At 32.3% G+C, this 25,550-nt stretch overlaps 1 protein-coding gene across 2 annotated transcripts in view; it reads left to right on the top strand.

The window, feature by feature from the left end:
* Positions 1 to 11,792, top strand: part of LOC114339334 (G1/S-specific cyclin-E1) — a 30,771-nt gene extending 18,979 nt beyond the window's left edge. For both annotated transcript variants that reach the window (XM_028289975.2, XM_028289969.2), the window contains exons 3-4: positions 4,781 to 5,578; positions 10,421 to 11,792. In XM_028289975.2, coding sequence (XP_028145776.1) covers positions 4,781 to 5,578; positions 10,421 to 10,879 — 1,257 coding nt within the window. In that variant the 3' untranslated portion in view covers positions 10,880 to 11,792. The remainder of the gene's footprint in view (positions 1 to 4,780; positions 5,579 to 10,420) is intronic.
* Positions 11,793 to 25,550: the final 13,758 nt, after the last annotated feature.

The raw sequence follows: 25,550 nt of genomic DNA, 5'->3' as shown, positions 1-25,550 counted from the left end.
CTAAAAAAAGCCTACAACTGGAAAAAATATGTAATTTTCTGTTCTTATAAATAAATTATTATATTATAACAAAACAAAAGCAAGTTTGACATTTAATAATGCGTTAGTTCGATGGCTCTACTCGAGTTATTAGGGAACAAAAAAACAATGAAGGAAATTGCTCCATGGGAAGCCGAGAAAATGCATTTTGTTAACGTATACCGATTTTGAACTTTGAGGGTTACATTTTCTTCAACCTAGTTTTTGATTGGAATTTTGCTATTTTTGGCAATTTTCACACGTATTATCGATAGTTTTTATTATAATAATATATGTTATGAGGATTTTAAAGATATGAAAATTGGTGTGGAGAAAGAGGACAAAAATAAAAAGGTGATGGTTTGAAAATTATGATCCTATTGTTTATATCTTTGCCGTAAATTCCGGTCAACTTTGACTGGTTGTATCTCAGGAACCACTCGTCATAATTAAACGTTTTTTCTTTTAAAAGAAGCGTTCTGCCACTGTCTTTTGAATACCGTTTTCAAAATTTAATTTAGTTTAATATTTCCCGAGATATTAATTTGTTTATAAACCAAAAAATTGTTTATAATTTTAAAATATTCCTGAGGCCGCTTAAATAGTCCAATTTCAATTCTGTAAAGTGCATTAGATAGGTATAGTGTCTTTTTATGAAAAAATCATTCTTATTCTTATGCATCATAATTATTGTCGTTATTATAGCGACCGTAAATTTTTAATTAACATTTTAATTGTTGCTAAACTGTTCATTAAATTTCCATAGACTTCTGGAATTATATACGGAAAGGGCTTTTACGTTACCAAGTTATTTAATTATTGATTAACAACTACTTATCTAAAAGTTTAGTTAAAAATTAAAGATTTTGTTGGAAAAACCCGCTTTTTCCGGGGAAATTTTTCGTCGAAGTAAATCGGAAAAAACACGTCTCTATGCAGAATTTAATTGCGGTGAATTTTTATTTGGGTGTTTTTGGTCTAAAGTTAAAATCTTTGGAGTTATAGAGCAAAAATTGAAAAAAACACGATTTTCGGGCGCCATTTTGTTTATAAAAAAAGTAGCACACTATCTGCGGACTTTGCATATCTATATTATTAATACATACAATAATAAGACTCGATTCCAGCAATAAAATTGCTGGTAAATAACTTTTCCTTGTATTTTGCTAATTAGCCCAGATTATTTGTGTAATGTGGGTTTATGTAAATTATATGTTTGTGTATTGTGTGTTGCCAATATTTATATCGTGTGTAATAATTACACACTTGTAGATGATATGTCTCCACTTTCTATTAATCTGCTATTGTTTGACTGATTGGTTTGCTACCCATTTTTCTTGATTGCATAGGATGAGGGCTGCTTCTTCTCCTTTTCATGCCTGTTTCTTCCATTGAGTAGGATGCATTTTTCCTTTTCCCAGTTCTTCTCACGCCCGTGCGTTTTCTACTATGTGGCGTCGTGTGATCTTTCTCAGTCATACTCTTACAACTGCTAGTACTAGCAGTGTCACTATCTAAAATGGTTTGGATTTCGTCACATTTGTCACAATCAGACTCATTACTCTTATTTTTGTCTCTTGCTAGAGTACTTTCTCTAGCTCCTTTGCCGAATTGGAAACCCCATACTGTTTGCTTGTGGTGGATTCGTAGTAAATCTTGGAAAGGATAGCTTCGATGTTTCTGCATATTCGCCTTCAGAAGTGTATCCAACTGCATTTAGCTTTCCTGTATAATAGTCCTTGATGTTTTCTGTTGATTGTTGTGCATCTATTGATGCACCTGTCCACTGCACTCGTTATCCAAGGTATGTTTGCATATCTGAGATTTGTTGAAGTCTCTGTTCTTGAGACGTATGTTTCATGCTCTCTTGGCTCTTTTATCCCCTTTTCAATATGTGTTTCTTATTCTGTACACATTTTTGTTGACTATGTTGTTCGTATTTTGCTTTAAATTTTTAAACTTTTGTTTTCTTGAATTATTTTTGTTTTGATTGATTATTTTTCTTCATTGTTGTGTAGTTAGTCATATTTGTGTTTCGATCAGTTGTTTTCTTTTACTTAGAAGCTCTTTGGTATTTTGTCTTAGTTTTTCTTTATGGGTTCGACAGTTGGGCAGCACTCCTTTTCCGTTTATTTGAGTGCCTTTTTTATGCCATTATTTGCTTGTTAAATATCTTCTATTTCGTTTTCTAAGTCTTTTATATGTCTGGTTAGTGTATTTTGGTACATGTAGTTGTTTACTGGGAGAATCCATTTTTTCTTTCATGTTTTTAAGATAATCCTGAGTCTTTCCAATTTGACATTTAATCATATCTTTTTTCGGATTATAAAGAAGCTAGAGGAAAAGTCAGCTGAAGTTGACCTTAAAATCAACACTAATGACAGTAGAGATTAGAGTAGGAATGAGTGAACATGGCAAACTGTACATCAATCATTAAGAAATAAATCAGGTTAAATAATTCTACTACATAGGCAGTATAATTAGTGCACAAGATGGATTCCAGACAGGTATTAAACACAGAATAGGAAAAGCACAACAGGCCTTTGGAATCCTCTCAAACATATGGAGATCAACAAAGATTAGCCAGAACACTAAAATAAGAATACTTAATAGTAACATCAAACCATTACTACTATAATGCGACTCAGGCATGGACAATGACAGAAAAAATACAAGAAAAATCCAAGTTTTTGTAAATAGATGCCTACATTAAATTATGAGGATATATTGGCCCAACACCAGAGCTGGGTAGTATCCGGATACAGAAGTATATATACGGATCCTTTATATGTATCCGAAAGCTGTATCCGGATACTTTTTAAATTATAAAGTATCCGGCAACCGGATACTTTTTTTGATATTCGGATACTTTTAAATATTTATCGCCCGCCGATAATGCACCTAACGTAGGCACAACACTGCCATTCCTTCAATCCAGATGTGTCTAATACAGTAGAACTCCAATTATCCGGATTAATTGGGACCGGACCTGATCCGGATAATCAAAAATCCGGATAATTGGATTTTTCTCGAAAAAGGCCTTTTCCGGAAAAGAAACGTAATTACAGCAAAACACAATGGAGAACATATACGGTATTTATTATGAAAAACAATACAGTATACACAACAATATGTAAATGACAAAGTTTACATTACGTAATATTGACACACAATACTGAATCACAGTAAAATGAATTATTTTTTACAAACTTGATTTTTTCTTTTTCTTAATCTGATCCGGATAATTGGCGATCCGGATAATTGGAGTCCGGATAATTGGAGTTCTACTGTATGTTAAATCCCATTTTTCTTACTCGTCACCGTTATAATACATTATTATATAGCTAATAGAGCTTTGTTTTTACCTAATAAGTTATAAATCTTCATTAGTACGTTGTTTAATTATTTACTTACATTTATTTTTTATATTTTCTATATCTCTCTTTTCAAGAACCTCTTTTTGTACCCTGTATAATTAGAAGAAATTATTTTTCGGATTATAATAAAGTACTTCGGTACTTGTACTTACAAAGGCAAATTCAAAGGCACTTCACTTCTGACTTCGTCAGCAAGTGGAATACTTTCTGTATTAGTACGGTTTTATTTTAATTTAATGTTTCCTTATAAATTTTTGTTCTAGTTTTATTATTCATAAGCATAAGCAATAAACAATTTTTTGAGTACTTTCTGATTTCTTTCTCCATCACTTAATGTATTTTTATTATTATATATTACATTAAAAATACATGCACATCACATAGTTCTAATACTAATAATTTATGTCCTTCTTAAAAAAAGTATCCTTCAAAGTATCCTAGGAAGTATCCGAAAGAAATATCCGGATACTTGTATCCGAATACATTTTTAAATGAAAGTATTCATACTTTTTTAAAAAGTATCCGGATACATTTTGAGTATCCGTATGCGGTATCCGGATACTTTTTTTCAGTATCCGACCCAACTCTGCCCAACACCATAATAAATGAGGAATTGGAGGAAAACTAAACAAGAACCAATCAGAACAACAATCAAGAGAAAAAGATGGAACTGGTTGGGTCACACGTTGAGTTCCAAGTATTGAAATGGAATGCAATAGGACAAAGAAGCAGAGGACGACCGACCTAAACATGAAGAAGCACGATTCAAGATGACTACAAAAGCATGAAGAAAGCCTGGGAAGAGATAGCAGTCATTGTCAGAAATAAACAGAAATGGAGAAGCTTCGTGGATGCCCTAAACTCCTTCATGGAGTAACAGGACTGGATAATATATTTTTGCTTGGATTAATGTGTAGTTGCTTCCTATCGAAAATTTGTTGAGCACTTCGATGTCTTTATTTCTTCCCTTTTCGTTATGATAAAATCAATATAATTTTTGACACTACCATCTGGGCTTATTCATGTCCATTGCCCATTTGCGTTGAGACTTTTTATCGAAGATAAATTTTCCTGGTGTAAGAAGTTGAGTAGTAGCATAATTCTAATTAATGTTAAAATCTTATTTCTCATTTAAAAGCCAATTATCTCATTAATTGGCCGACTGAGACTGGCCCCTTGTCATCGGAAACATTTCCATTTTTTGCAGGAGATACGATCATTGCCGCATTTTGCAGAGATTCCGAAGAATAAGTCATCAAAAATGACACCATCAAAAAATATTTTTTATTTTCGGCGGGCTATTTGATTTTTGATAGTTTAATAAGATAAATATATTTCTCTAGCTTTTAATCTCTTGCATATGTTTATAGAATTGTTTATTTCAGGTGTGGCTGTATATGGTATACAAGGAAGAAGCATCCTTAAATCTACGCAATCCTTGCCTCTTTGAAGACTTTTCCAACTTCATGCCTCGCATGCGTGCCATTTTATTAGACTGGGTTATGGAAGTATGCGAAGTCTACCACTTACGTAGAGTTACCTATTATCTTTGTGTAGATTATTTCGATAGATTTTTATCCATAAGGCCAGATGTACCAAAAAATCAATTACAATTAGTTGGTGTAACGTGCCTATTTTTAGCTTCAAAGTTAGAAGAGGTATATCCACCGAGACTATCAGAATTTTCTTATGTTTGTGACGGGGCGTGTAGCCCAGACGAAATTTTAGCGTGTGAATTGTTAATTTTGAATAGTTTAGGTTGGGACTTGAATATTATGACACCGAGCGATTGGTTAAACCTTTATATGCAGATACATTTCCAGGTTGGTAATGTAACGAGACAAAAACTGCACATTGATGTAAACAGAGCTTTCTTCTTTCCTCAATACTCGGGATATCAGTTTACTAGAGCGTCTCAATTAATAGATATGTTAAGTTTGGATCCCGGTTTTCTAAAGTTTAGTTACAGTACCATAGCAGCAGCTGCTATGTATTTTATGTATGGCAAAACCGTTGCACTAACTACATCAGGATTATCGTGGTATCAGTTGCAACCATGCGCCGAATATATGGCCGTATTCTATCACATAATTCGTGATAGTCCAGATCCAAAACTACAAAGTTGCAAGGATTCTCCTATAGACGATCAGACCAGCACATCATTGGAGAGCATAAGACATAAGGTAAGAGGACACATCTTTTATTTATTTTTTTGTGTGACCATGCAAATGGAACTTCAAACATTACAATTACTGGTATGTCCTTTTAAGTAAGTTGAATAATAAGCTTTACACAACTGAACATTGAAAGCTTCTTAAATCCAAATATTTTGTGTTTATAATGTTAAATGTCGAGTGGTTATCCCTTAAGTATAACAGATACTCACAATAAATTGTTGTTGTATTACTGTACTCTAATTTAGTACCCTTTAATATTAATAGCCCATAAACTTTTTTGCACCTTTTTGGGGTTCCAAAATTGACATTTTAAGCAAAACTCAGCTTTTTTGTATGATTTTTAGAGGTTCAGTGTAGTCCAAGTAATGAAGCTTAAAATAGGACAAAACCTCGCAATTTTTACAGAATGCATCGATTTGTTTGAAAATTTGACAATAAGTAGTGGATAGTCCAAGTATCAAAATTTATATGATGCCGAAAAGCGCTTTTACCATGGGGGTGGTTGCCACCCCATCCCAGGGTGGAAATTTTTTATTATATTTTGACCGCAAAGATTGGTAAAAACGTTCATTCTAAGGAAAAAACGTTCTATACATTTTTTTGATAAAATTAACAGTTTTCGATTTATTGGCTATCAAAAGTGTCAGTTTTATATCGAAAAAACAATGTTTTAATCAGTTTTCTGCTAATAACTCCAAAAGTTCGTTTTATCAAAACAACTTTACTTAACAAAAATGTAGCTTTTGAAAAAATAAACAAAACCGTTTTTATTAATTTTCTGTAAGACCAATAGTAATCGAGCTATACTTTATTATATGTTAGCTCTTCTTCGTCAAATGCTAAATATTGTAGTTTCAAAGTCAAAAGACGGGGAAACTATGCATTTTTTGAGGATAACTTGTTCAAATTAATTTAAAGTATTTAAAAATATCTGTCTTCAGAAATAAAAAAAAAGTCTAGCTCAAAAATTAAGTGACATAATGAAAAGAATGTCACTCCCTATTTTTTTCAGCGAAAAAGTTATCGGAAACAACCCCCTAATCACCACCCTAATTAAAATTAGTCATTGACCTTATTTGGTCTTCTTTACTTATGTATTATTAATAGGTTTTAGAAGCTTGACTAGCTTAGAATAATTAGGTTAGAAAAAATTGACTTAAAAGCGAATAACGAATTTTTGTAGTTTGGAAAAAAATGGACTTTTCTTCTTCAGAATAGAAAGATTGGCATCAGAGATACGAAATAATGTTTAAACATGAAATTGTAGCTTATTTAATTACCAAGAATTAATAATAATATTAATAATAATAACCAAGTGGTTTGCATAAATTTTTTCTACGGCAAAAATTAAGTTAGCTATTGATAATTAAAACTTGTAATAACATGCAAAAACCACCTTTACCAACCCTTTCAAGTCACTTCTTTTTGCGACTGAGGATTTTAAAAAGATTTAATATTAATAGGCTTATAGATCTTGTAAAAACCTACAAAATTCTTTTTCACCAAACTTTCTAAGATAAAAAATAAAAAAGTTACGGTTAAAAATCAATATATTTTTGTTTGAAAAAAAAAAGGAGACATCCAATTGGAAGCAGAATAATGCAAGTTAGCGGTGTTTTTAGTCATTGGCCTTATTGATTCTTCTTTATTTATGTATTATTAACATATTCTAGAAGTTTGACTGGCTTAGAATGATTAGTTTTTTTAAAAACTGGAGTTAAAAGCGAATAACGAATTTTTGTAGTTTGGAAAAAAATGCCATTTTCTTCAGAATAGAAAGAGAGTTGTCACCTAAACTCTCCCATGTAAGGTTCTACCTACAATTTACCAACCAATATGGTTGATGTCATGTAATGCCAGGGGTTAATCCGGAAATATTTTTAACATCCTTCAAAATCAGATAAGATAATGTAACCCCAACTGTTTAAAATCAATTTAAAGGTTTTTACCCGTACATTTTGGTGGCTAAAGCATGTAAACCTGTGATGACACTGATGATGGAATATTGATTCCGAAAACGTTTTGTGATACAGCCCTTTTTAGGGATTTTAAATGCATATACCTTTTACAAAATAAGGTTTTTATTTTAAAAATAAGTGCACAGCTTTGAAATTTTTGTCAAATGGGGTTTTTTTTGGTGCTTAATATGTGACAATAATTTCAAAGCGATTCATTCAATTGTTTAAATTTTATTCAAATTGTTTATCCCAGAGATTTTTTTTGCAATAACATCATGCAATAACGTCAGAAAAAATAATGTTAGAACCATTCTACAGGTATCAAATGAAAGAGCATGAGCCATATTTTCAAATTGGTGTAAAAAAGTGAAAAAATGCATTTGTAATAATGTGTAATAAATAATTATGCAAGAGTATGGTCAATTTTTCCTTATAAACTTTTAATTTTTTTATATCACACATTATATATATTTATTACAATTTTTCATTAGTTATTATATACATAACATTACTTGATAGTGGTGTACCTAAAACACGGCAAAAAATAGATTTTTTTGAAGTTATTCATAAAGTTTATAAGGAAGAATTGACCATACTTTTGCATAATTATTTATTACTAATAAATGCATTTTTATTTACTTTTTTTAAACCAATTTGAAAGTTTAACTCATGCTCTTTCATTTGACCCTTGTAGAATGGTTCTAAAATCATTTTTTTCTGACTTATGTTATGGCAAAAAAGCTCTCTGGAATAAACAATTTGAATAAAATTCAAACAATTGAATGAATCGCTTTGAAATATTTATCACGTATTACTCGTAAGCACCAAAGAGCCCTCATTTGACAAAAATTTCAAAGCTGTACACTTATTTTTATAATAGTTATTGCGAAATTCATTTTTTTGCTACTTCGACCTTTTTTCGCAATTATTGTGTTTCACAATAAATGAGTAAGTATCAAACTTTGTAATACGCCATTTTAAAGCTTTTTCCATTCTCTCGAAGATTTTTGTACTAAGAAAACCATAAGTTAATGCTTTCCTACGCAGGAAATAGTTACAATTTGTTCTTATAGGTATTACCTGTCGAAAAAACGCTTCAGTATCCTGGCTGTTAAAGTGTCACGAACAGGGTATACTTTTGTCTTATTACCCTGGCCTATATGTCCTTTATATTTAATTTCATCCGCATCATTTCCTAGTTCAGGTTGTCTAGCTTTCCTGCCTGAAACATACTCTTAACATTCCAGGTTGGGAATCGTCTTGGACTTTTCTTGTTTAATCTTAAAAGCTTTTCTACACGAGGATTTCGGCTATTAATGATCTGGGAGGCCTCATGCTTTAAGTAAGTTGTACCTACCTTTTGTTGTTCTGAAGGGGGAGATTGTTTATACCGACAATCATTTGGTCCCTAATTGCATTGGCCATCCAAGTGGATATTGCCAGTCTTCTACCATGTGTAGATGAAGATTTGGATTTTTCTATCATCGAGATCCTTTCAACATTTCTTAAACCCTTATGCGGCTATGGTTTAAAAATTTTGAAATTTTCGATTTTTTTTATTATTTTAAATAAAAGTACATAATTTCAAGAATACTCCGCGATTCAAAAACCTGTTCCGGTGTGCATCACTTTACGATTTGATATTCAAAAAAGCAATTGAAAATAAAAGTTGTCAAAACTTTAAAGGCGTTTTTCTCAAAACTGTTTTTTAAAGGCGGTGGACATTGCAACTCAAAAAGTACTTGACCGATCCACTTGAAATTTGGCATAGATTTTCTTTAGATATTTCGTGAGACAACGCTGTCGATATTTTTTATTGCTGCTTATTTTTTGTTTAACAATAATAAACATATTGAATTTTACCGTTTTTTACAAAAAATTTCGTTATTTTGATTTTTGTGTGATAGGACAAAAAGTCAAAAATCGTTAAAACTAAAAGAACTAGACAGCGTTACCTCGAGAAACTCATAACCTAATAAAATCTTTTTGAATTTTTTGTTTCAAATGACCCAATGACGAGTTCTGATGTCCACCACAAAATCCATTTTTTTTGAGATGTCTGTAAAAATTTGCCATCGTTGGCTTATTTTTCAATATTTTGCCTTGAATTTTTTTTAACATTCTTTGAATTGTACTGAATGTTTATTTAATTTAAAAATAATATATTTTACTTTAGTTTCACAAAAATGTAGGTCTGGATCCCGCGTACGAAAAAAAGTTGATTAATAGCAAGCTGAAAATTTGTAATAGCTTAAGGGTGTCTAGTCGGACAAACTTTGATATATGGGAACACTGGAACAGGGGAAGTTTTAATTGTGGAACAGGTTAAAAATTTGGAACGGTCATACCACGAAAACGGCACATGTATTTTGTCCGACAGAACAGACGTAAACTCTCCGAACAGAGATTAAACTCTCATGCAAAAATCAGACTACTATTTATCACCAAATGGGCGTTTTAATGAGTGGAACATGTAGAATATTTCAAATGACAGGAATTATGACAGGTGATAAAAACAGTCTGATTTTTGCATGAGAGTTTAATCTCTGTTCGGAGAGTTTAAGTCTGTTCTGTCGGACAAAATAAATGTGCCGTTTTCGTGGTCTGACCGTTCCAAATTGTTAACCTGTTCCACAATTAAAACTGCCTCTGTTACAGTGTTCCCATATATCAAAGTTTATCCGACTAGACACCCTCAAGCTATTAACAAATTTTCAGCTTGCTATTAATCAACTTTTTTTTTCATACGCGGGATCCAGACCTAATGTGCTTGAAATGTTGATTTCAAACCATACACCCACCCTTAATAGCTTTACAAGACTATCAATTTTTAGAGATTTTTAAATATTTTATATAATTTATTTTGGTCCTTATATCGTTTATATTTCAGGTAAAGTCTTTGGTAAAAGATGAAAACCATTCACTTCAAACCCATGTAGTAAATATGGAGTATTTCGAAAAGTCGGCAATAATAAGGCTGGAACAGATGGGTCTGAAGGTAGAAAAAACATATGTACAAAAGAAGAAAGACAAAAAATCACCATCACCTAAAAGCAGTCCGGAGTGTAGCCGAACACAAAATGAAGAAGCGGATGATCCACAAAACTATGTATGTATGTATGAATTACAAAAATTGTCTTGCGAAGCTGATGTCTTGAGTGACAGCGAAGACATATCTATCTCATCACCAGAAGCGTCAGACGCCAAACTGATAATGCAACAAGAAGACAAAGCTGTTTTAAGCTTTGATGAAATTTTAGATGGTATTGTTAAGTGTAATAAAAAAAATATCCCTGTAGTGGAAATAGATAGTAGTCCAGATTTAATAGAGATTAATCAGTCAGACTAGCGTTTGATTTTTAGTAGTTATATAGGTTTTAACAATTTGAGCTTTGAATGACTTAAGGAAATATTTTTTAAGCGGTTATCCTACAACAATCTTTATTTTCAGAATTGATGATAATTTATGTAATAATTTATTGTTATGCAAACTTACAAATGAAAAAAACAGGTTGAATAGTATTGAATTTGGATTTTATGAAAATAGAAATATTTAGACTATATTAAATGTTCTTTCTCCTTCTAACAGATTGCAGCTAACAATTCACTTCTTAACAAACTGTCTGTTTTAAGAGTTACGTAGAAACATTACGTTATTGTACTCATATCTGAACTTATCACATATAAGTTAAACTATTTGAACTATTTGAGCCACTTATATGCCCTTTTATTAAATTATTAACCAGTTATTCTTATGAATATAATTATTCAGTCTATAAGATAAAAAATCTATATGAAATGTGTTCATTCATGAGTTACTTAACAGTTCAGTTCTTTTTTATTCTGTTACGGTATCATGTGAAATCAAAAAGGCCATAAAATTATCTTATTGCTCTATATATCTAAATTATAGTATATGGTTGGATTAGAGTGAAGGATACATACACTAAGCATCAAAATTAACGCACCACCTTAAAAATGGGACATTTTTGATGTCTCGTATTTCCTAAACGTGCTGTCCGATTTGAGTGATTTTTTAGTATATTATAGCTTTATTCTTCAAGAATATCGATGTAATAATATTATTGCTAAAGAGGTAAGTGTCATTGTATACCGGGTGTAACAATGATAGTGTGTTTTTTCCTCAAAGTTTGGAACACCCTGTGGAATAATTCTAGCGTATATAAAATATTGAAATTAAAACTCAACTGTAGCCTTAGGCTTTTTTAACATTTTGCTTTTTGATTCATTCGCTTATGTTGGATAATAAAAAAGTTAGGTACTTTAACAACTAGCAATGTTATTCATCAATACAGGATGTTTCTAAATAAGTGTGACAAACTTTAAGGGTAATTCTGCATGAAAAAATAACCGTTTGCTTTATAAATATATGTCCGCAAATGCTTTGTTTCCGAAATACGGGGTGTTCAATTTTTTCTGACAAACTGACGATTTATTTATAAATGAATTTATAAATTTGGTAGGTTTTAAGAGGTTGTTATTGCGCATTTTTTGACGTACAATTAATAATTTTATATTCACCATTGGCGTGCATACGGATATAAACATTTTAGATACATCCCGTATGCACGCCAGTGGTGAATATAAAATTCATAATGTATGTCAAAAAATGCGCAATAACTACCTCTTTTCCATGCGCAATAAACCTACCAAATTTCATTTGCATATCTCAACCGGTTTTAGAGCAATAAATAAATTGTCAGTCTGTAAGAAAAAATTCAACATACCGTATCTCGGAAATGAAGCATTTGTAGACATATGTTTATAAAGCAAACGTTCATTATTTTTTCATGCAGAATTACCCCTTAAAGTTTGTCGCACTTATTTAGAAACATCGTGTATTGATGAATAACATTGTTAGTTGTTAAAGTACCTACCTTTTTTATTATTCAACATAAGCAAATGAATCAAAAAGCAAAATGTTAAAAAAGCGTAAGGCTACAATTGACTTTTAATTTAAATATTTTATATACGCTAGAATATTCCACAGGGTTTTCCGAACTTTGAGGAAAAAACACACTATCATTGTTACATTTGGTATACAATGACACTTACCTCTTTAGCAATAATCTTATTACATCGATATTCTTGAAGAAGAAAGCTATAATATACTAAAAAAATCACTCAAATCGGACAACAGGTTTAAGAAATCCGAGATATCAAAAATATCCCATTTTTAACGTGGTGCGTTAATTTTGATGCTTAGTGTATTATCATACCCATCGGACAAAAATCAGTGGACATATTCGCTCCGTGCGTGACCATGGTGGGGGTACACGAAACGATGCCAGGCTGACTAGCGGCGAAATATGACAATTTTGGCGATTCTTTGTAATGTCAGTGTCATTACATATTTGTATAACAAATTATCAAAAATGGTAAATACATATTGCGTAAGTATGTAATTGTGCTAATAGCTGCCAAAAAAGTAAGCGTAATTTCTATAGATCTCCAACAATGACAAATAAATTAGAGAAAAGATTTAAACTAATAAAATATGTCAAAAGACATATTCACACCAAATATTGTCACTATAAAAATCACCAGATTCATCTTCTTTTTTGGTTGACCATGTCGACGGTAATCCAGTAATCAGTATCGGACAACTTTAAGATTAATACCTTCTTTTAATAAAAAGATAATTTTTTTATATAACTGCAGACTAAAAATCTAAAAATTGAAGAAATAACTCAGAAAAAACAAAAAATCTCCGACATAATTAATTAACCTAAGAAATTTAAAAGTCAATAGTGTCAAAATTTTATAAATGCTAATAGTGTCAAAATTTCATTAATGCTAATAGTGTCAAAATTTCATAATTTAGTGTGACACGCGCCAACTCGTAACTTTTAATGACAAAAATTTTCAAATCAAAATGTACACCGGCCAATTCGTAACTTTTCTATTACCTGACCTGCAAACTCGAAACTTTCTTCAGGTGAATTCGAAACCATTGATTAAATCTAATACCTTAAATCTAAACCGAATGTTTCTTGGTTTGCTTAAAAACATTAATTTGTATTATATGTACCTATAAAAAATAGCAAAAATTGAAATATCTTAATAAAATAATTGAAACAATATTATAGTGTTTCATTAACACGTGTTATAAATATTATTTCCATCAAGTATAGCTCTACACGAGCTTGGTTTTTATCAAGTAATTGTAAATTCAATATTTAGATGTTTAGCAATGATAAATTATTTAAATCCATCTGATAATTTAAAAGCAAACAGATTTTCCATATTTATGTTTATTTCAAGTCTAAAAGATTATACCTTTATTTAGTTACGAATTCACCGGCAGTTGATTGGTTACCGAAAAATTACCTGAAGGCCAGAGCTAGCAATTGGCCTGTAATTAGGATGGGGGATTAAAATAGTTACGAATTCACCGGGACCCATTTAGTGGAGTAAACTTGCCTCCTAGTTTAAAAACGAGGATAAATTTTTCCCTTTTTGTTCCGTTTGGGGTTGAAAAGATAAATTGTGATGAATTTTTAGAAACGAGTTCTTAATACTACATTCATTTTATATATAAATTGGAAAAGTACTTATCGTTAAAAAACTAATTATTAATAATTTGCAACTTCATCATATGGCTAACTTCAAATTGTGGTCGCCAAAAATGTCAGGTGGCGACGCTAGGTGTCGCGTCAGTCATGCTCGGAGCAAATATATTCATTATATCTGAAATTTTGACATTTTTGAAGGATTTCCGCCGCATGTTATTTCATTTTTATGAGCGGGGTTGCCAATGTACCTGAAATATTAAAAAAATGCTTTAAAAATAGAGTTGGCATCCCTGCAAAAAGTGCCTTAAAGTAATAATATTGATTGGTGATTTAAAGCTCAAATGAACTTGTACTAAAACTGTAAATTTGTGATTGTAATTTAATTTATGTTTTATTTTATTGGTCATTTTTATTTATGACACTTTTAATAGACTTGGAAGCATGGTAAAATCGACACCGGTAACATTTCATCTTTCATCGCATATTAACAACAAAAAGAGACAAGAAATATTTTTATTTTCGATTATTATCAATATTTGAGTTTTTATTGGATATTTAAATATTATTTACTATTATTAATATTAATTATTAATTAATTTTATTTGCAAAATACGTTTTAGTTTCATTTCTGTTTTCTGTAAATATTTTAGTAGATTTGGGTTTCCATATTTATTTTAGTTCCTAATGAATTATAATTTATCTTATTATACCCTTAATATTTAACCTTGGTTCGTTTTCTATTCATTTCGGACTTAGAAACATCATTTGTGTCAGCAGTAGATTCATATAATTCTTCCTTAACCCCTTCGCGCCGGACCATTATACGGCAAGTCACACCTATATACGGATTCGCGCGCTTACCGAGTGGATTCGCGCGCTGACCATGATCGGTTAAAGTACAGCATCACACTACAACTAATTAAAGGTGGGTTTTCTCACCTCTAGATTTGAATAAGAACATCAGACCGAACAAAAATACCTTCAGTATGATGTAGACGGCTGCACCGCCGTATTTATGGCGAAGCAAACTCATGATGCACCCGTGTGCATCACCATATAGTCCAAGAGGCAGCGCTGAAAAATCTCTTTGAATTTACTAAAGCTAGATTTTTCACAGTTGATTACTGTGATTGTGTAGAGACACATACTGCGGTCGGTCACGCGAAACGTAGAACAGGGGTTACTGAGAGGGTATCAAAGTTGCTTTCCTACGAAGGTAATTAAATCCATTTACTAAGGCTGAAAATCAGTACACACATTCTAAATTGAATATAAATAAAAGTTATTATAGTCGGTCAGCTGTATGACGGGACAGAGCCGGTCGGTCGGCCTCAGGGTTATTCACTATATTTTGACCCCCTTGTAAACTGCTTTATTTACAGAATTAGAAAAAATGTAAAATACAAAAGTTATTCGATTTTTAAATTATGATTTTTTGACATATATATCGTACTATACTAGTGACGTCATCCATTTGGGCGTGATGACGTAATCGACTATTTTTTAAAATGGGAATAGGGGTCGAGTGCTAGCTCATTTGAAAGGGTATTCAATTCCCTATTCAGTAATATAAACATTATCATGATTAATTATGCAGGGTGTCAACATTTTTTTTTAAATTAAATTAATTGTTTAATTAATAATTCAAAAAAATTTTTGCACACCCTGTATAAATAATGATCTTAATGTTTATAGTACTGTATTATAGAGAATTGAATAACCTTTCAAACGAGCTAGCACACGACCCCTATTCTCATTTAAAAAAATAGTCGATTACGTCATCACGCCCAGATGGATGACGTCACTAGTACGATATATATGTCAAAAAATCATAATTAAAAAATCGAATAACTTTTGTATTTTACATTTTTTTCTAATTCTGTAAATAAAGCAGTTTACAAGGGGGTCAAAATATAGTGAATAACCCTGAGGTCGACCGACCGGCTCTGTCCCGTCATACAGCTGACCGACTATAATAACTTTTATTTATATTCAATTTAGAATGTGTGTACTGATTTTCAGCCTTAGTAAATGGATTTAATTACCTTCGTAGGAAAGCAACTTTGATACCCTCTCAGTATCCCCTGTTCTACGTTTCGCTTGACCGACCGCAGTATGTTTCTCTACACACTCACAGTAATCAACTGTGAAAAATTTAGCTTTAGTAAATTCAAAGAGATTTTTCAGCGCTGCCTCTCCGTGTAGTACGTAACGGACAGTCTAACATGATGCATACGGGTGCATCAGCGTATGGAAGGGTTAATATTTATTGATCCATTTGTTAGTATTTAGAAATGCAAAGACATTTTGAGGATGACAGTCTCTAGCATAATCATGGCTGAAGTATGCTATGGCTATCTCTGGATGTAAGAATATAGGATTTCTTAGTCAGTTTTTCTTGATAAAACGGTTGTATAGTTTAATAATCGGCAGCTAGAAAGAACTACTCCGCGTATTTTGAATATTTTAGAATTGATTTTTGATATTCTAAGGGCCGGTTGTTCGAACGCTAATCAACAATGATCATTATCAAATATTTAATTACTGTCACCAACTGTCAATGTCAACTTTGTTTGAGTTGCTGAAAACAATTAATTACAATAATTATGAGATTTATTAATCGATTATGTTAATAATTGTTATGTTAATTGATTAACTAGTCTCATAATTGTAATCAATTATGTTTTCAGCAACCCAAACAAAGTTGACATTGACAGTTGGTGACAGTAATTAAATATTTGATAATAATCATTGTTGATTAGCGTTCGAACAACCGGCCCTTAATAAATTATCCTGAAACTATGTTTAAAGTATTTTCAATTAAAAGTGTGGTTTATTCCCGTTAAACACAGATAACAAATTGTCGTAATCAACGATCGGGTTGGAATGCCAAGAAAATGATTAATGTGCAGACTGCAACTATAAAACTAAAGTGTTCAACACAAATCGAATGTAAAACCAACATTCAATAGTTTTTTTTAACTTCCCATTTATTTACAATATGTAATAATAATTGCAATAAGTAAATTGTTTAATTAAATTACAAGAGACTTACAGGAGACTGTCCAGTGACGATATCATATTAAATTATAATTTTAGTAACAAAATTATTTGACTCAAAGGGCCGGTTGTTCGAACGCTAATCAACAATGATCACTATCAAATATTTAATTACTGTCACCAGCTGTCAATGTCAACTTTGGTTGGGTTGCTGAAAACATAATTGATTATAATTATGAGATTAGTTAATCTATTAACATAATTGATTAACTAATTTCATAATTGTAATCCATAATTATGTTTTGAGCAACCCAAACAAAGTTGACATTGACAGTTGGTGACAGTAATTAAATATTTGATAATGATCATTTCTGATTAGCGTTCGAACAACCGGCCCTTAATAAATGTGTATAATGAATTAAATTTTTTTGGAAAATTTAAAATCTTGTTGGTAGATCGCTTGGAGTGTGGCGCTTTAGCCTTCTGTTTGCCTGGGCCCTCATAAGGTTCTTCGCTAGCCTGTGGGGTGGTTTTTAAGTCATCTGTCGTATTTTTGGGAGTAACTGTCAATTTCTTCTTTGATAGTCTTCATTTGAAGATCACGATTGTTGTATTCATTGGGCATGTACTACGGTGCATTTGTGATAATGCGGATGGTCTTCGGTTGGAATCTCTCCTGCAGGATGTCGATATTGGATCTCGACGCAGATCCCCACAGTTGGATTCCATAGCTCCATATTGGCTTTATCGCTGACTTGTATTCTAGATTATATTGTACAGATTCAGTTGTGACCTTTTTCTATTAGCCAGTACATCTTACTGAGCTTCAGACCCAACTCGTGAATATGTGTTTCTTTCACCTAAATATATTGAACTATATCCACGTTATTAGATCCAGTCAACAGATTGAACTATACTAGTTCAAATATTAAAGGGATACACAGGCAAAACGTAAAATCTTTGGTAAAGGAGTAATACGAGAGAAAGCATACCTACATAAAATTATTTAAAAATGTGTTATGTATCGCAATATAGATTTTTCTTCTCTTTCTTTTCTTAAATCAGGCCAGAAAATATTTGTCTTATACTCTTTGCCGTGAGGTCTTTGTATTATAAACCAAGTCCCTTTTAGTCCACGTGGTGAGACTGCCCCCGTCTGGAAAAATTTCTGATTCGGTTTCTTTGTGGATTCCGATTCAAAAATATCTCCTTTTAAACAAATTTGAAGGGTGCCGGGCGGAATTTTTGGGCAGAAATTGTTTAAACAATTTTTTTAAACAAATACAAAAGATCACGTTTTTTCGCACTGGAACATATATTTTTATGTTTTGTGGGTCATTCTAAACAAGAAAGGTATCTTGTAAATTTTCTCAAAAATTGATAGTTTTCGAGTTATAGGCGATTTAAAATCTGAAAAATGCGAAAATACGCATTTTCGAGGCCTAAAAACTCGTATTTAAATTAATATTTTTGAGGTTGTCACATACTTAAATTGAAGTTTAAACATTCAGCTTCAAGATAAGTGATTACGTCTAACCTTAATTTAAACCGTTGTTTTTGAAGATATTCTTCTTTAGCGGCGAATCGATTGAGGGTAAAATTTGATTGATCCGCGCGCATGTGCACACCGACAGTATGGTATTAGTTGTTATACGGGCTCTGATTGGGTGTTGAAATTTTGAAATGATCTGTCAATAATTGTTCAATATGGAGGTTATCGGTAAACAAAAATATTGTATAATATTAGTTTTTATTGATGTGTGGACAGAAATAAAATCAAATTTATAATTATAGTGACTTTTTAAATAGTTCTGAAAAGCCGCAGGTACGCAATTCTAAATGTTTCAGTTGGTAATACCTAATAGTTTCAATACCTATCTAAACAAATGTAAACAAAATAATGTAGTTACCTATTAGTAGGCAATGCTTTAATTTACATAATCTGATTACGAACAAACTTTCTACAAATCTTCATCTCACATATCGTTTTCTTACTCTATATTTTGTTGTATTTTATTTCGACAAAAATCAAACTAATAATTTTATTAAATTCATATAAATTTATGGTGTAAACGTTTAGTTTGTGTATATTCCCACATGACGTATACGAGAGTTTGGTGCAGTTTAAAATGGCGTCAACTTTCGTACGGCGCGGTAGACGTGAAGTGAGTTCAAGCCCCAAGCAAGTTATTATTTTTTTTATATTATTATATAATTTTTGATGATATTCTTCTTTTTTGAAAGTGGTAGATAAGAAAGTTAGTTTGATTTTTAAATAAAATAAGTACAAATAACCTTTTAAGTATATTTACTTCGTTTAAATTACCTATTATATAATAGAAGAATATCTTCTTACGTGCGTACAAAGTACACACACATTCTTTTTTTAATTGTTAAATTATTCCATCCGATTTTTCTGCCGGTGCGGCGCGCTCTATTTAAAAAATCTCCAATTTTCTTAGAAAGATTTTTTTCTAGATTCTTTGGGATATTCTAAATAAAATAAGTTTCTTGACATTTCTCTCAAAAGTTAACAGTTTTAAAGTTATAAGCGATTTAAAATCCAAAAATGTGTTTTTTTTTTTGCATTTTTTGGATTTTAAATCGCTTATAACTTTAAAACTTTTGAGAAAAATGTCAAGATACTTATTTTATTTAGAATATCCCAAAGAATCTAGAAACAATATTTTTCGGAGAAAAATAGGAAATTTTTGAAATAGAGCGCGCCGCATCGGCAAAAATATCGGATAAACACGCATATGTAACAATTAAAGAACAACGGTATAAATTAAGGTTAGACACAATCACTCTTCAGAATCTTGAAGCGGAAAGTTTAATCTCCAATTTAAGTATCTGGTAACCTCAAAAATACTAATTTAAATATGAGTTTTTAAGCCTCGAAAATGCGTATTTACGCATTTTTCAGATTTTAAATCGCCTATAACTCGAAAACTATTAATTTTTAAGAAAAACTACAACATACTTTTCTTGTTTAGAATGACCCAAAAAACCTTAAAATATATGTTCCAGAGCAAAAAAACGTAATCTTTTGTATTTGTTTAAAAAAATTGTTTAAACAATTTCTGCCCAAAAATTCCGCCTGGTACCCTTCAGATTTGTTTAAAGGGGACATTTTTGAATAGGAATCCACAAAGAAACCGAATCAGAAATTTTTTCAGATGGGAACGGTCTCACCACATAGACTATTTGTTAAAGGCATCAAGAAGTGCTGTACTGTTGTTACAAACCAGCAACTTTTTTTATGGGTAGTTGGATTTCTACCAGCTGTTTGCTGTTTTCGTCTTTGGTCTTAGCTTACGTAGAGGAGGTTTAAAAAAGTTGTGATGTGTTTTCCCCAAGAATGCTTTATTATTTGGATAGTTCATATTGAATTATTATATTTGAAATTTTTCGAATATGAACCTATTTTTCATTAGCTAGAACTCTGCTTTTGCTAGGTATAGAAACCTAATATACCATTTTTTTTTACTTTTTTATAGGCTATAGTTTTGCTAAGAATATTTTGTTCGACACAATGCTTACGTTTTCAGTTATTTGCGAAAAACCGTCTAAAAACGTGGTTATTTTGTTGAAAAATGAACATATTCACTCAACTCGAAAAATATTGATTTGGTGAAAAAACTCTATAAAACAAAAGTTACTTAAAATTAGTCAATTTATCTATTTCGGGACTTATCTTGGACATATCTTTTTTTCACCCCCGAGATGGGGTGAAACTCACCCCCAGGTCAAAAGCACACATCGGAACCATATCACTTTTTTTCTTTGACATGTTAGCTACTAGTTTCTTTAAAATTTACAGCAAAAACTGTAAAAGAATGTACTAGTTGACCAGTGAATTCCTGCCAATATGTGTATCCCTTCTTCTATTTCACACTATCTGCATTATGGTTTATTCACCTTGCCTAGTTTGTATAAGTTTCAGTAACCATTTTGATGTCTCGTTTATTGTGGTTCATCAAATTGTCGAGAGTTTTTTATCAATATTTTTGATTATTTTTTAGTTTCGAGTTGCCCTTGAGTGGCTCTCCATATATTTTGATGACTCCTTATCAGCCATTGCTGAACCTCGAAAGCTAGAGAAGGTATGTCTCGTTGATTTTGGGAGACCAGAACTTGCGTATAAAAACCAATCGAAACAAAATTGTACAATTGAGTCTAGGCACATAGGTACAATATAAGATCCCTAAATTAAGCCCAAAATATATGTAGAAGTACAGGGAGAGCTACGAAACAGCAGATTGTTTTGCTAGTGTATGCGCGCTTCTACCACTAAGCATTTCACATTAAAAAATTTCATGTAGTTTCTTTAGTTCGTATTTGCACCACCACTGGTCATTTACCCTATCTATATTGCAGAGGTGTTTCCGCAGTTGACAGTATCTAGTCATCATCTCCTGATCGTCATTAGTTCTTGACTACTAAGATCCTAAGATCCATTACATTAACTAAGAGCGTTTGGTTAATGTTTGTAATGTGTACTCTACATTTCACTTGGACCTTAAAATCAAAATATATCATTAAAATATTTGTTCTGTCTTCCAAACATATTGTGATCATCTCGGTGCCAGATGTCTAAAATGCTGTGTTAATTCACTGCTGTACCTCCTATATATTGTTATTTTCTTTGATTTAATTCCATTATTCTCTTGTATCTTAATTTGAAAATTTAAATATGTTTGTGGATGCAAAAGTTTTTGCATTCACAGGTAATTTAAAACTATTTTGTGGATAAACTAAAAATTTTAAGGTCTTGGAAAAACGTTAAAAGCCTTAAAATTTTTAGTTTATCCACAAAATAGTTTTAAGTTACGTGTGCATACAAAAACTTTTTCCTTACAATCCTTAATTTATATTTGTCGATGATATTCATAACCTAGATTTTCTTAGTATAGAACAAAGTACCTTATAATAATAATAATATCATATGGCATTTTTGTCGGGAAGATCTTTTCGGATTGTTTCGGCGCCACTACATCTTTAACCCTGTTTGAAGTAGCTAGTGTCGATGCACAACTAGCTCAGGGGGATCGCCTTAACGTACCCTCCGAAGCACGGTGAACGGCTCGTATCATTTTTAGAAATGAACATGTCATTTTTGGTGCCGAGATTTAAACTTGTGCTCTCTGGCTTATAAAGCCTGTGAAGCTATGAATTCTGCTCATGTATTATGGTAAGGGTATGTCGAAGATGCACAATGGTTTTAGAAGTCAGCGCCATCTGTGTGCGAGTAATCCTTCGTATTGAAACGGGCCTGTCCAAAGTGCACCTGCGTGCTGACAACTGAATACAAAGGGTTATTCGCACACCAACTCTTTGCAGACTCCGAAAACCATCGTGCATCTTGGTAGTGATGTTGATTATAGTTACTTTCGAATATTCGTTAGAAATCGTTACTTTTGTATAAAGTAATCATTTACAGTATTCGTTACTTTGATTACTATGATTACTTTTGTTACTTTTATATTTTAGTACCGGTAATCATATCGAAAATCGTATTTCTCAGTAAGTAGGTATTTTGTATAGGTATTTCGATATAACAAGTAATCATTTACAATATTCGTTACTTTGATTACTATGATTACTTTTGTTACTTTTGTATTTGAGTACTGGTAATCATATCGACAATCGTATTTCTCAGTAGGTAGGTATTTTGTATAGGTATTCTGACACAGATATAACAACTGTAGAAATATTATCATTTCCACAGTTTTCCGGTCAGTCTAGAAACTAAAAAGTAATCAAGTGTACTGGTTGTAGATACAATAGTCGTTACTCACTCTGATACGATTGGTATGAAGTAACGAAGTAATCAGAGTAATCAAAGTAGATACAATGGTCGATACTCCCTCTAATACTATTGGTACGAAGTAATCAGAGTAATCAAAGTATATACAATAGTCGTTACTCGCTCTAATACGATTGGTACTAAGTTACAAAGTAATCAGAGAAATCAAAGTAGATACAATAGTCATTACTCTCTCTGATACGATTGGTACGAAGTAATCAGAGTAATCAAAGTAGATACAACAGTCGTTACTCGGTCTGTTTCGATTGGTAAGAAGTGATCAAAGTAACGATTTGCCTCTCTGTATAGTAATCGTTACTTTCGGTATTCGTAAGTAACGAGTACTTTGTAACAGATAGTTACTTTTTCAACATCACTACATCTTAGACATACCCTTAAAATATGCAGATATGTGTAATACGTCACTCCTACCACTCACTGTGATGTTACGCACCAGTTAGTGACAGGAGATGACGGGCTGTAGCGCCATAGGACAGAGAGAGTGACAGGAGATTACAATCACCTTTGCTTCTGTTTCCTTCTTCTGCGATTGCAAACGAAACGTTAGACAGAAATAACTCCATTATAAAACACCGTAAGCCTATACACCTTAATGAGTTTTACCTTTATTTCCTAAGAATTAAATAATTACACGAATCGTTTCTAAGTTTTATGATTTGTGTTGGTAACGAATACCTTTTGCGTTTTTTATGAATTTTTATCGTAACATTTAATTTTTGAAATTGCGGTACGAAATAAACTTTCTTGTTTTTTTTTAATCAACATTCTCGATCTCAGACTGCCTTTTAAAAAATTAGCAAATTATATTTAGTTGTAGGTTTATTTTAATAAAAAAATTACTGTACAAACAGTGTGTCTGAAAAGTAATATGCAATTTGAAATTTCAAATTAATATATTTATATTTATGTATTTATATTTATAATAAACAATTATTATTTAATTTCATGAACTGATTTTATACTAAATATTCATCGTCATCATCTATCCCACACGGGGCATTGCTTTTTCTTTGACAAAAAGTTTTGTATGCTGGCGAGCACCTATCTTACTGATATCTTCTTGTTCTTCAAGTGGTCCTGTCCGTTGCGAACGTTAGCTATTAACTTCTCACAATTCTGATCTTTCTTACTGCACTTCTGAATATTTTGACCGATGTGAGCCCGAACCACTTCTGCAGATTTTCGAGCCACGAGTGTCTTCTCCTGCCTGGCCCTCGCTTACTGTATATTTTCCCCTGGACAATCAATTGCAGTTGACGGTACTTATCGTGTCTCAATATGTGGCCTAGATATTCAAGTTTTCTTTGTTTCATTGTGCTCACGATTTCTTTCTTTTTTCCGATTCTGTGGATTACCTCATATGTCGGTGACACGTACGGTTTAGGATATACGAAGAATGCGTCGGTACACCCACATTTCGAATGCTTCTAGTTTCTACACCATTAGTAAGATTGGAAAAATGTACCATTTAACTAGACGTAGTTTTAGGGGAAGAGATAAATACTTGCTTATGAATAACCTTTTCATATTGTTAAATGCTTCTCTTCTTCTTCTACGGCACTACGCCCAAATTGAGCCTTGGCCTCCTTTATTTTTTGCCTCCACCCTTGCTTATCTGTGGTGGTTCTTCTCCATACACGGACTCCTAAAAGGGCTTGTGCGTCGCTGTTTACTGTGTCTTCCCAGCGTTTTCTTGGCTTTCCAACCGGTCTCTTTCCCTGCATTCTAGCATTTAGTGCTCTTTTTGGTAGCCTATCCTCTCCCATTCTTATCACATGTCCGGCCCATTGCAATCTTTGTATTCTAATGAAGTCTGACAGGGGTGTTTCCTTATAAAGTTCATAAAGTTGGTTGTTGCATCGACTTCTGAAGATTCCGTTTTCCCTCACAGGTCCTAGTATCCTCCTCAGTACTTTTCTTTCGAATGTGTCGAGTTTGTTTTTGGATGTTTCTTTCAGGACCCAGGCTTCACTGCCATAGCATGTTATTGGTCGAATTAAAGTTTTATAGATTCTCATCTTTGTATTTCGGTGGACACTTTTAGACCGAAATATATGGGAGAGGGCAAAATAAGCTCTGTTTGTCTGGGTTATTCTCTTCCGTATTTCTCCTTCTTCTGATCCGTCGGCATATATTTCTACTCCCAGGTATGTAAACTTTCCAACCGTTTCAATGTCATCTTCATGTATAATGTTTTGTGGGACTATATTTCTTCTCGTCTGAGTCTTTAATTCTGTTTTTTCTATGTTAATTTCCAAACCTAGCATTTTTGTTTGTGTTTTAACGCCTGTTTCCTGTGCTCCTGTTGGTGTTCTCATAATATTAATATCATCGGCATAAGCGGCCAGTTGAACCGTTCGGTTGGTTGGTCAGTAGGTTTCTTCGTCCAGTTTGCATTTGCCTAACCGCATACTCCAGTGCCAGGTTAAACAATGTTGGGGCCAGGCCATCTCCCTGCTTTAGTCCCTGCGAAATTTTGAAAATGTCTGTCCGGTGGTTTTGTATTCGTACACATGCCTGAGTTTCATCCATTGTGGCTTTAATGAGTCTTATAAGCTTGTGTGTTATTGCCAATTCAGCCAATATATAGTATAGTTTGTTCCTTTTGATTGAGTCGTATGCCTGTTTGAAGTCTACAAACACGTTGTGAACAT

The sequence above is a fragment of the Diabrotica virgifera genome, chromosome 5 (genome assembly GCF_917563875.1).
Source record: "Diabrotica virgifera virgifera chromosome 5, PGI_DIABVI_V3a".
NCBI classification, from domain to species: Eukaryota; Metazoa; Arthropoda; class Insecta; order Coleoptera; family Chrysomelidae; genus Diabrotica; species Diabrotica virgifera.
Note: the sequence above shows the minus strand (reverse complement) of the source record. Positions and strands in the feature narration are given on the sequence as shown.